This window comes from Diceros bicornis, chromosome 31 (genome assembly GCF_020826845.1).
Source record: "Diceros bicornis minor isolate mBicDic1 chromosome 31, mDicBic1.mat.cur, whole genome shotgun sequence".
Taxonomy (NCBI): domain Eukaryota; kingdom Metazoa; phylum Chordata; class Mammalia; order Perissodactyla; family Rhinocerotidae; genus Diceros; species Diceros bicornis.
In genome coordinates this window covers 14,281,170-14,293,987 of record NC_080770.1, presented here as the reverse complement: position 1 = coordinate 14,293,987, position 12,818 = coordinate 14,281,170, and the positions used below count along the sequence as shown (strand labels likewise).

General features: G+C 36.8%; 1 protein-coding gene across 1 annotated transcript in view; it reads right to left on the bottom strand.

The window, feature by feature from the left end:
- Nucleotides 1–340: 340 nt before the first annotated feature.
- Nucleotides 341–12,818, bottom strand: part of LOC131395032 (olfactory receptor 5AN1-like) — a 141,707-nt gene continuing 129,229 nt past the window's right edge. Inside the window, exon 3 of the mRNA XM_058526803.1 lies at nt 341–4,046. Within this exon, the coding sequence (XP_058382786.1) occupies nt 3,095–4,033 (939 nt within the window). The 5' untranslated portion in view covers nt 4,034–4,046 and the 3' untranslated portion in view covers nt 341–3,094. The remainder of the gene's footprint in view (nt 4,047–12,818) is intronic.

Here is a 12,818-nt window from a genome sequence, read left to right as displayed (position 1 = left end):
TCTAATCCTGCCAACAGCTTCATTCAAATACCTTCGAAATTTATTCACCTAGATTGTGCATCAGGAAGCACAATTTTAATAATTCATCCCCCAGAGGGCTGAAAACTAAATTCTCATCTTGTGCACAGACTCAGCTACATATTTCAGGGAGATCTAAAAGTCTGGAGACTTGGGATCTATTAAGCGAACCATGTGTATGTCTCAAATGAGTCCTGCCCTCTTCCAGGGCTCTGATTTTCCTTCTCTATCAGTGTGTGTGAGCATGTGAACTTTCAAAATCAGATGACGCTTCTTGGGATTCAAATTTCTATTAATTTTCATAAATGATCTCTTGGTCTAAGTAGTCTTTTAAAAAATATCCTAACGAATATTGAGTTTTATATTTACTTTGTACAATATTAATAATAGAACATCATTGAAAGCATTTGAAAAAGATGAAAGTGTTCAGTACCTTAGAAAGGTTATTAGAATTGTTTTAGGAAGATTATTTGGGCCAAGAAGTCAGGTATGAGAATGAGGAAACACTATCAACCCCTAGGATCTCAATGATTCAGGTTCTTTGACTTGACTAAACACAAAGTGAAATTCTGAGAGTCTTTATGCTAAAACTCATGTTCAACTTTTCATTCTTATGGTCTGTGGATCTCAATGATACCCCTCTGTACATTCAGCCCACTCCACTTTTCTATTTACTCCTGCCGGGAATGCTCTTCTCTTTTGTCAAATAAATCCTGCAAAATGAGGTCAAGCTCCTCCTCTTGGCTGAACCTTCCATTGACCGACTGATAATTCATGTGAGTTCTATTCTTTTCACCCTTCTTGGTCTGTGGGTCTCTTTCAATCATTTTCCACTGAACTACATCTAAAATGTAGATAATGAGGACAAGAAATCTTTCTTATTGCTCTTTTCATCCTTACCACTCACTTTGATGTATTTGTCTAGCAACCCTTGTGAAGGCTGGCAGATTGACTGTTCTCCTGTGATATTATATGGTGAAATCTCTGTGCAATTACTGCGAGCAAGCTACACTATCTTTTTAGTCCCATAGACTGACTTAATTTAGAATATATGGTTCATCTAAGAGTAGAATCTGGAATATATCATTGGTCTAAATGTTCTTCAGGGGCAAGTCTGAATAATTGTTTTATTTTCCCCATTTTTTTCTTTAAAATAATACTTTAATGGCATTTCCCATCAGTACTTCTAGCTAATGGTTCTCAACAGCAGCCCATGGAGACAGTTCTTGGAAGACAGTAGTTCCCAGAGACCTCACCCATCGACAGCAGCTTCCAGAAGATTAAGTTCCAATTATCATCAGCATCTGCTATTCATAACCTCCCTGAGCTCATCTGAACCCATAAAGAGGTACATCTGTGAAATATTATGGAAAACCCTCCACTAATATGTAGCAGAGTTCTGTCTATTAAGGAAGCTCTCATGGCCACTTAGAAACAGACTTCTACATTCTTAAACATTTGTGAAGAGCAATGATTCAAAGAACATACCTATGCCTGGATGTGAGCAAACATCCTTTACTCATATTACCATTTCATTGGCGTGGGGTAAGGCCACCTGCTCTCTCCCAGAGGTTCAACAATTGCCCTTCTCTCAATCCTGTCTATATGTAAACTCATGAAAGATTTGGCAAAGGCATCAAATAGCTCTTCACTTACAGTCCTTAATTAAAAAGAATAATTCAAGTGACTCATTGAAATTGAGACTCCCAAAATATTCATTAAGAATCCAATGAATCTCCAAGGACAATATGTCAAGTTAATGACATCTGTTTTACATCAGTTTGTTCAAGTCTGGGCAACCTCTCAAATCAACATCAATGTTGTTACACATCTTGTTCCCCTTTTTAACCAGACCGCTAGAGCCACAAAGCTTATTTTCTCCTTCAAGTAGTGATAACTGGGCAGAGTTCTTAACTCTGCCTATCTCATTTTCTATTTCCTCTTCTGGTCCTCAAGGCTACCTGAAAAATATCAGCATTAAAGTAACTCTATTAATTCTACTCCAACCATTATATCCTCCATACAACCATAAATCTCTAGGACATAAAACATTGAATATCGATAATAGAAAAAATGTATACCAGTTTTTCACATTCTTAGTCTCTGAAATATTGAATATTCAGTGATTCTATTATTACAATAACTTCTCACACAAGTCTCCTCACACCAAACTTGAACAGATGTTTAAAATATCAGAAACAATTTTGGTAGTATGATCTCATTGGATATGTCAACCAAGGGTAAATTTTCTAGATTTAATGGGGGAGAAAGGGAGGTTTGAGTCCCACAGTATCAAAAATTTCTATTGAGTGTGACATGGATTTTGAACATCATCACTGGCCATTAGACATAAGAAATTAAATCATCAGATTCATAAGTAAATGACAAGGAAGGGATCACATACATCATTTTATTCCTCTTTATGATTCAAATCACCTCCTCTTTCCTTAGACTACAGCTGGTGGAGACTAGGATGTAACCAAAAACTTATTAGATGATTAGCATTGAAAGAAGCCTTAGACAAACATTAGCTATCACAGACTGGTCTTCCCAGGATGCACAACCAGGCCAATTGCATAGCTTTCTTTCTGTCCAAAGACAGAATCTTGTTTCTCTGTTCGTTCCCATTCTAGTCAGAAACACAGAACAAACATTGGTCACCACCATGTCTGGACTATGCTGCATCAAAATATTTCGGAGACAAGGTTGCTATATTCCCATGGGCCACTGTCAGGTATCTCTTCTTTAGGCTTGAGATTAAACAAGGCTTTATCTTAGAAGCAAAGAAAAGAAAGACGTTTCTAAACCTTGATGTTTCACAAATACTTGCAGATAGATTAATAAATGATGAGGCCACTTTTCACAAGGTGAAAGTAATGAAACTCCAGGACTTAAAGATGTAGTGTTTGTGTGGCAGTGAGTCAATTGTTGGTCCATTTTGACATATTATCTGTGTCAAATTAAGCCTTCTTTGTCCAAAGTCAGTACGAATTTTGTTATAGTCCACTCATGCATATTATCATCAGTTGAGGTGATTTTGACAAGACAAATCTCAGAAATCTCATAATCTGTGACCTCAGCAATACTTTATCTTCTTTTGCAACCTCTTCAAGGCATCTTTGATTTCCTTATTCCTCAGACTGTAAATCAAGGGATTCAACATGGGAATCACCACAGTGTAGAAGACCGATGCAAATCTGTCAAAGCTGGAGGAACTGCCAGAGCTGGAACTCAAATAGACAAACATACCTGAGGTATAAAAGAGGGTCACTGTGGTCAGGTGAGAAGCACAGGTGTTGAAAGCCTTAGACCTGCCTTTAGCTAAAGTGATCTTCATAATGGAGATGACAATATAGCCATAGGATACCATGATGATTGAGACATTTATTATCCCAAAAATCATTGTTAATATAGCAGTCATGAGTTGTACAAAGAAAGTGTCAGTGCAGGACAGAACTAACAGTTGGGGCATGTCACAGAAGAAGTGGTTGATGACATCAGGCCCACAGAAGTGGAGCTGAAACATGGCACACAATTGGGATATAGAAGCAGAGAGTCCAGCCATATAGGACCCCAGCACCATCTGAACACAGAGGGTGGGTGACATGATGGATGAATAGAGAAGTGGATTACAAATGGCAGCATATCGGTCATAAGCCATGGCTGTCATCAGACAAGACTCACTCAGTCCCGTGGTTGAAAAGACGAAGTACTGAATAGCACAACCTGTAAGGGTGATAGTTTGCTGCTCCTGGAAGAAGTTGGAGAGCATCTTGGGGACTGTGGAGGTCACATAGCAAATATCCATGAAGGACAGATTACTGAGGAAGAAGTACATGGGCGTGTGGAGGTGGGAATCTATCCTTATTAAGGTGATGAGGCTCAGGTTCCACGTCAGAGTCATAATGTAGATCAACAGGAAGACAACAAAGAGCACCGCTATGATTCTGGGGAAATCTGAGAATCCCAAGAGGATGAAATGGGTGATGTCTGTAATATTTCCTCTCCCAATCATTGGCTTGGTCCTCCTAAAATCAGAAAATAGACAAGATTCAGGTGAAGTGACAGCATTACAATTCTCATATGTGCCATTTTTTCCCTCCCTTCAGCACTGGAAAAGGAGAAATACTTCACCGTCCTGGTAGAAAGACCCCAGTTTTTCATCTTGAATATCAAGATATACCTGCTTGGTGCTTCAGGTTCTCAATTATTTCATGAGGTCTCATGAAAATTAAATATATATTTGAAGATTGACTGACAACTATTCCAAAGAAAAGCTAGTACAAGTCACTATTGGCCTCAACTATTGTCTCAATTTTAGGATATTTTGTGTCTTAGGACACAGCAAAGTACTGTGATTAAGGGTCAGACTTTGAGTTTTAGTTCTGTGACATCATCAGGATGGCAACATAGGTCCATCCTGACTTTAGTCCTCCTCACCAGAAGAACAACTAGCAACTATTCATAGACAAGACACCACTGTGAAAATCCTAGAACACGGGGCTGAGGATGAAGCACCATCCTGAATCACAGTGACCAAGAGGCACCATATTAGAAGAGTAGAGGAGTAGCTACACTCTGCCTCCCCATTGCTGACACAGTGCCACACTAAGAGAATCCTTCTTGGCCAATGGTTTCCCCAGTGGGTAAAAGAAAGTCCAAGGTGGACATTGAGCTCCCTCAGAATTGTGGTCACTTATTGGGAAGCTCTCCCTGCTCTCACCTCCCAGAGATCATGAGGGAATCCATGGGGTTTGAACTTTGGGAATCAGATTGTGATGGAGAAGGGGGGCAGGACTTAGAGCCACCAGTTCTCAGATCTTTGCAGACTGAGTTCCTTTTTGCAGTGACACCCAGGTAGAAATCCTAACCAGAGGCTTTGCCCATCTGCAGATCCTAGATGGTAGTCCCATCAGACCAGGTAACTTCGTGGGCAGTTCTACCCAACCTGGGGCCCCATATGGTGAGACTTTCTGGTCTTGGAGCCTGTCCTTCTGCTCCACTAAGGCAGGGGAACAAATTTATAGCCCCATCTACTGCTAAGTGTAACCCCCCGGCCTGGCTCAACAAGGTGGTAAGAACACCTGGAAAACTGGGTAGTCCAGCAGCACTTGAATGTAGAGCTCAGCAAGCAGCATTATCCATCTGCAGAGCCAGGACAGTGGCTTCCTTTGTCCAGGGAATTCAGTGTATAGTTCTGCCTGATTCAGAACTCCTAACATGAGGGTTTTCTGACTTTGCTGGCCTTGGAGCTTATTCTGCCACCCCACCCAGGCAGGGAAGAAAATTCATAGGCTTATCTACTGCTAAGTGTATTCCCCAGGCCCACCCAACAAGGAAACCTGGCTGAAACATCTGGGAAGCTGCATAGCCCAGCAACATTCAAGGAGCCTGGCCAGTGGCTTTCCCCATCTGCAGAGCCGAGCTGCCAGCTCCATTTGACTAGGGAACTTGGTGCACAGTTCTTCCTGATTTGGGAGCCCAAATGACAAGATATGCTGGCTTTGGAGCCTGTTCTACATTACATAACATTCTATCCAACAACAGCAGAATACACACACTTCTGAAGTGCGACAAGAACATTTTCTAGGATAGATCATATATTAGGCCACAAAACAAGTCTTCACAAATTTAAAAAGTTTAAAATCATACCAAGTATATTTTCTGACCACAATTATATAAAACTAGAAATCAACAGGAGGAAAATTGGAAAATTCACAAGTACGTGGAAATTCAACAACACACTCCTGAACTACCAATGTATAGAAGAAAAATTAAAAGAGAAATTAAAAAGTATCTTAGGACAAATAAAAATGGAAACAAAACATACCAAAACTTATAGGATGAAGCAAAAGCAGTTCTCAGAGGAAAATTTATAGCTATAAATACATAAAGAAAATAAAAAGATTTCAAATAAACAACCTAACTTTACACCTGTAGGATGCAGGTAAAGAAGAAAAACTAAACCCAGAGTTAGTAGAAGGAAGGAAATAATAAAGATAGGGAGCAGAATTAAATGAAGTAGAGAAAAGGAAAACAATAGAAAAGATTAATGAAACTTAGAGTTTGTTCTTTGAAAAGATAGACAAAATTGACAAACCTCTGGTTAGACTAATGAAGAAAAAAAGAAGACCCACATCAATAAAATCAGAAATGAAAGAGGAGACATTACAACTGACACCACAGAAATACAAAGGATTATAAGGGACTACTATGAAAAATTATATGACAACAAACTGGACAATATAGAACTGGATAAATTCCTAGAAACATACAACCTACCAAAATTGAATCAGGAAGAAACAGAAAGTCTGAACAGACTAGTACAATGTAAGGAGCTTGAATCAGTAATCAAAACCTCTCAACACGGAAAAGACCAGGATCCAATGGTTTCACTGGCGAATTCTACCAAACATTTAAAGAAGAATTAATGCCAATCCTTTTCAAAAGTTTTCCAAAAATTGAGGAGAAAAGAACAATTCCAAACTCATTTTACAAGGCCAGTGTTACCCTGATACCAAAGCCAGAAAGGACGCTATAAGAAAAAAAACTACAGGCCAACTTCTCTTATGAATACAGGTAAATAATTCTCAAAAAAATACTAGCAAACAGAATTTAAAAGCACATTAAAAGGATCACATATCATGACCAAGCAGGGTTCATTCCTGGGATGCAAGGACAATTTAAAATATACAAATTGATAAATGTGATACATCACATTAATAGAATGAAATATAAAAATCATATAATCCTCTCAATAGATGCAAAAAAAGTATTTGCCAAAATTCAACATCCATTCAGGATAAAAATTCTCAACAAATTAGGTATAGAAGGAACTTACTTCAACATGATAAAGGCCATATATTACAAGCCCACATCTAGCATCATACTCAAAGGTGAAAGTTTGAAAGCTTCTTTTCAAGGATCAGGAAGAAGACAAAGGTGACCACTCTTACCATTCCTATTCAACACAGTGCTAGATCCTAGCCAGGACAATCAGGCAAGAAAAAAAATAAAAGGCATCATAATTGAAAAAAAAAATTGAAATTGTGTCTATTTGCAAATTACATAATTTCATATATGGAAAGTTCTAATAAGTCCACCAAAAAACTATTATATCTAATCAACAAATTTAGTAAAGTTACAGGATACAAAATCAACATACAAAAACCAGTAGCATTTCTATACGGTAACAATGAATTATCTGAAAAAGAAATAAGGAAAACAATCCCATTTACATAGCATCACAAACAATAAAATACTTAGGAATAGGTTTAACCAAGGAGGTGAAAGAACTCGCACTGAACACTGTAAGACGTCGATGAAAGAAATTGAAGAAGACACAAGTAAATGGAAAGATATCCTGTGCTTATGATTGGAAAAATTAATATTGTTAAAATGTCCCTAGTATCCAAAACCATTAATAGATTCAATGCAATCCCTGTCATATTCTAATGGCATTTTTCGCAGAAATAGAACAAACAGTCCTGAAATTAATATGGAACCCAAAAGACCCCAAAGAGCCAAAGCAATCCTGAGAAAGAAGAACAAAGCTGGAGGCACTACACTCCTGATTTCAAACTATATTACAAAGCTATAGTAATAAAAACAGTATGGTACTGGCATAAAAACAGACACACAAACCAACGGAACAGAATCAAGAGCCCAGAAATAAACCCATGCATATAAGATCGACTAATATTTGACAATGGAGCCAAAAATACTCAATGGAGAAAAGACAGCCTCTTCAATAAACGGTGCCGGGAAAATTGGATATTCACAAGCAAATAAGGAACTAGACCCCTATCTTACACCCCTCATAAAAATTCACTCAAAATTAAAGACTTAAATGTAAGACCTGTAACCATAATTCCTAGAATAAAACATAGAGAAAGTGCTCCTTGACATGGGTCTTGGCAATGATTTTTTTGGATATCACACCTAAAGCACAAGCAACAAAAGCAAAAATAAACAAGTGAGATTATATCAAACTAAAAAGTTTCTGCACAACAAAAGAAATGATCAACAAAATGAAAGGCAACCCATGAAACAGGAGAAAATATTTGCAAATCACATATCTGATAAGGGGTTAATATCCACAGGAACTATGAAAACTCAATAATCCAATTAAAAAATAGGCAGAAGACCTGAATAGACATTTTTCCAAAGAAGAAATACAAATGGCTAACAGGTACATGAAAAGGTGCTTAACATTACTAATCATCAGGGACATGCAAATCAAAACAACCATGAGCTATGAACTCATACCAGTTAAAATGGCTATTATCAAAAAGACAAGAGATAACAACTGCTGGCGAGGATGTAGATATTGTGCATTGTTGTGGAAATATAAATTGGTACAGCCACTATTCAAAACAGAATGGACTTTCCTCAAAAAATTAAAAATAGACTTACCACATGATCCAGCAATTCCACTCGGGGGTATGTATATATATCCAAAGAAACTGAAATCACAGTCTCAGAGAGATATCTGTACTCCCATATTCATTTCAACATTATTCACAATAAGTAAGACATGGAAACAACCTAAGTGTCCAACAACAGAATGAATGGATAAAGAAATCATTATATATATCATATGAATATTATTCAGGCATAAGAAGGAAGGAAATCCTAGCATTTGTGACAACCGGAATAGAACTTGAGGGCATTACACTAAGTGAGATCAGTCAGATAGAGAAAGGCAAACATTGTATCTCACTTATATGTGGAATTAAAAAAAATCATAGAAACAGAGATCAGATTTGTGGTTGCCAGAGGTGGGGGAGTGGGGTGGAGGAACTGGGTAAAGGTTGTCAAAAGGTGCAAATTTCCAATTATAAGATAAATAAGTTCTGGGAATATAATCTACAGCATGATGACTACGGTTAACAATAATGTATGGTTCATTTGAAAGCTGCTAAGAGAATAGATCTCAAAAAATCTCATCACAAGGAAGAAAATAGTGAGGTGATGGGATGTTAGCTAATCTTATTGTGGTAATCATTTTACGATATATACATATATCAAATCATTATGTTGTATACCTTATACTTACTCTATGTTGTATGTCAATTATATCTCAAAACTGGAAGAAAAGAGTTTTAGTTCTGATGTCGTTTCATTCTATTAACTTGTTCCCATGGCTTAATCACACTATGATTTACTCATAAGAAAGTGAGGACAATGAGAGCCCCTGTACTATGAGGTTAATGGGAGGGTCACATGAGGAAATTCATGCCAGTGCTCAGCACACAATCCAGTACACATTAATTGTTCAATAGATGTTGGCTATTACTATCGTTGATTGCTTACAGATAACCATGAATGACAACTGTATGTGAATAGGAATGCCGTAGGTGCTAGAGTTTTATGGGTTAATTTGGGGAAATTCCTGAGACATCATCAGCCCTGTAGACAGTCAGGCTTCATTACCTCTAGGCAGGTGTAGATGTAGATCTAGTGTCAGACAATTCAAACCACCTGGGGCCATGAAGACACAAACCACATAAATGATTTTCTATTTAGTTTGCTTCAGTTCATGAACTCTTGGGTCAACTGACAATCAGCATCAAGTTATGATGAGCCTGATGTCAAGTAATTATTTCAATTTCCAAATACAACAAGGTATATTTCATGTATTAGTCAACACAGTCAGCATGTTAGAGCTCATTAACAGATTCATAACAGATAACATCTACTGTCTATGCTTCATACCCAAATTGACTTTTCTTGAGATGAAAGAGTAAATCAATAACAGTCAAGAAAATTTTGAAAAAAATTAATAATCAGAAATGACTTGGACTTTTAGATATTAAAAAGTATTATAAACCTTAATTCATTATTCTTATAAAACTAGACATGTATCAAAAGAACAAATAGGAATTTAAGAAATAAACTTAAATGTTGCTAAGAATTTAATATATGATAAAGTTAGTGTTTTAGATTAATAGAAAAAGGATAAACTCTGCCCTAAATGGTCTGTGAGACCTGGCTCACTATAAGTAAAACCATCAGAGGGATAAATACACATGCATTTATATAATCTTGGGATGGAAAAGAAAATTCTGAAATATAACACCAAGAGAGAAACTATAAGAGAAAAAAAATATAACAAGATAAAACTTGGTTAGGGTTGAAAAACCCATTTATATAAAATACTTTTGAAATACAATTGATAAACTGGGAAAAATAGCCACAAAATATAAAAAGGACAATGTAGTAATGCCTTTAACATAGAAAGCATAAATCAATATGGGATAGGCACTCACATATACTGCTGATGTTTGCACAAAATGGTTTTACCTTGCTGGAGGAAAAAATTTGCTTCATGTAATCTCTCTCTCTCTCTCTCTCTCTCACACACACACACACACACACACACACACACACACACAACCACATGAGTCAATTACAATTGCCAAAAGTAACGTGTGGTATGATTTTGATTTTCTTCTTTATGTTTATCTGTATTTTTTCTAATTTCTACAGCTCCTACATTTATAATAGGGAAAAGTTATTAAGATATAGAAATCCTTAATAGTTAGCACTGAAAGGGGACGAGAGAGGAAGAGAGAAAATAATGGAGAGAGAAAATGACAGAGAGAGAATGACAGGGAGAATAGACTTTCAGACTTTCCTGACTTTTACCTACTGGCTGTCTGCCTTTACCTGGTTATTAACCTCTCTGTGCCTCAGTTGCCTCATCTATAAATGGGGTTAATAATACCACCTAGTAGAGTTGTTGCAGATATTAAATGGCATAAAAGGCTTAAAACAGTGTTCACAGTTATTCTCATTATCATTTCTCTCTGTGAAAGAAAAAATAAGGCAGAACTAATACTGGAGTATCAAGGAGCTCTTCATAAAATTATTTCCTAAACTAAGTGGTCTCTAAGCCTAGACTCAAGAATATTATTAATAAATAATTGTATTTATTCCTTTCTTGTATTATTCTCTCTCCTACCTGGCCACGTTTTAAAGTCGCGATGCCACATTTTATGTTCCACCACCACCACCAGGTCCTTGTGAGCTGACGATACTCACTATATACAAACATGGACTAGTGGAGATGTTTTATTATTTAATGCTAAGCATTACGTATATTATTATTTACATAACAACAAGTATATTGAATATATTAATAAATGGTTCTCTCACCCAGTTTTGGATGTGAAACTAAAAATATTTTTGTTTTATTCCAATTATGATTTTATGAACTTCGAAATCTTCTGTTTACTCTTAGAATAGAGTGCTGCTCATATATTTTATCCAGAATGTGTTTCATCCAATGAAAATATTTTGAAAATATAAACTCTCATGCACACCATCCCTGAAACACCAACTTAATTGGTCTATTCAGGGAAAATGTCAAGCTTTTGATCAATTAGTTGCACTAAAATTCTACACTTTCTTATTACATTCTGATAACAAAGGCAAACACAACTAAATGTATTCTATCTAACTCATCATTCTCAGAAAAGAGAGAGGAGTTGTGGATTCATTTACTTATTCATGAGAAAATTTGTGTTGTTAAAATTTGATAAGCTAGAGGAAAAGAAAAAAATTCTGAATATACTCAGTCTCTTTGATTAATTTTTTGCATGTGTTCACCATCTCCCAAGACAATTTGGAGAAGGAAAGGTGACTGATGTAAATTTTATCAGAGATTTTAATATGTGGTTTTAGCTAATCAAAACCTTTTCCAGTTCTGATCTACTTAAAACATGGTCAATTTTCCAGGTTGTGCAGGATACAGAATCAGTTTTAAAAAGCCAGGATGTTGCTGAATGAAGAAGAAAAATGTAAATAAAAGAAAGTTAAAAGGGACAGTTAGACCAACGATTCCTGTGCTTGGAGTCGGGCATCTGTGACATCTGTATCACCCATGCTGGCCTCTCCAGACCCCCAGGGTCTCCAGAGATGACGATGGAGAGCGATTTTAAGTATTACAAAGGCCAATAGAATTGTACATAAGAACTTTGTCATATCATTATGAAGCGACCAGCTTGGCATTTGCTACTCAGAAATTATGAATCAAAGCTATATATTGAAATGGAGGTCAAATTAATTATTATTTTACAACAGAATCCTCAAGGAAAATATTAAATCAAAAAGGTTCTAGGGATGGATAAAATTAGAAACACAGACAAGCAAGTTTTGATCTTAGTTAATTCCCCCAAAATTCAGCAAATTATTACTTTGCATTCAGCATTCAATGATTAACTTCTACAGTGTTAAGGCCTTATAGACATTACCTGATTTGTGTCTAGATGATCCTATTACCCCAATTTTACAGGTGAAAAACAGAAGGTAACACAGGTCAGGATCACTTCCTTAAGAAATTGTAGAACTAGAACTCAACATCCACCCCTCATCCCAGAATAATGCTTGACATTGTAGGTTAGAGATTAATCTTTTCACTGAAGCTCAGAGAATTTGGGTAAGGAGAAAGAGAACTCAAAAAAGCCCTAAGTGGGGAGGGTGAAAGTGAGGAATGAGAAGAGGCAAGAAATGAGAGAGACTGAGGACCACAAAACTTGTTCCCCCTAGGTCCTACTGGAAGAATCACATGGATATGAGTGCACAGAATCCGCTGTTCTCTATAAATCTTGCCCTCTCACCTTGACTCGGATCACCAGGAAAACAGAGTTCCTTCCAGAGTTTGAAATTGCTTATTTCTTTCCTCTCCAAGTTTTCTAAGTGGGCCCTATTACCCTCCAAAATGAGAGCTTTTGGCCACAAAACTGCTGTCCACTCACAGCCAGAGAGATGTTCACAACTGGGGATCCTCTTAAGTA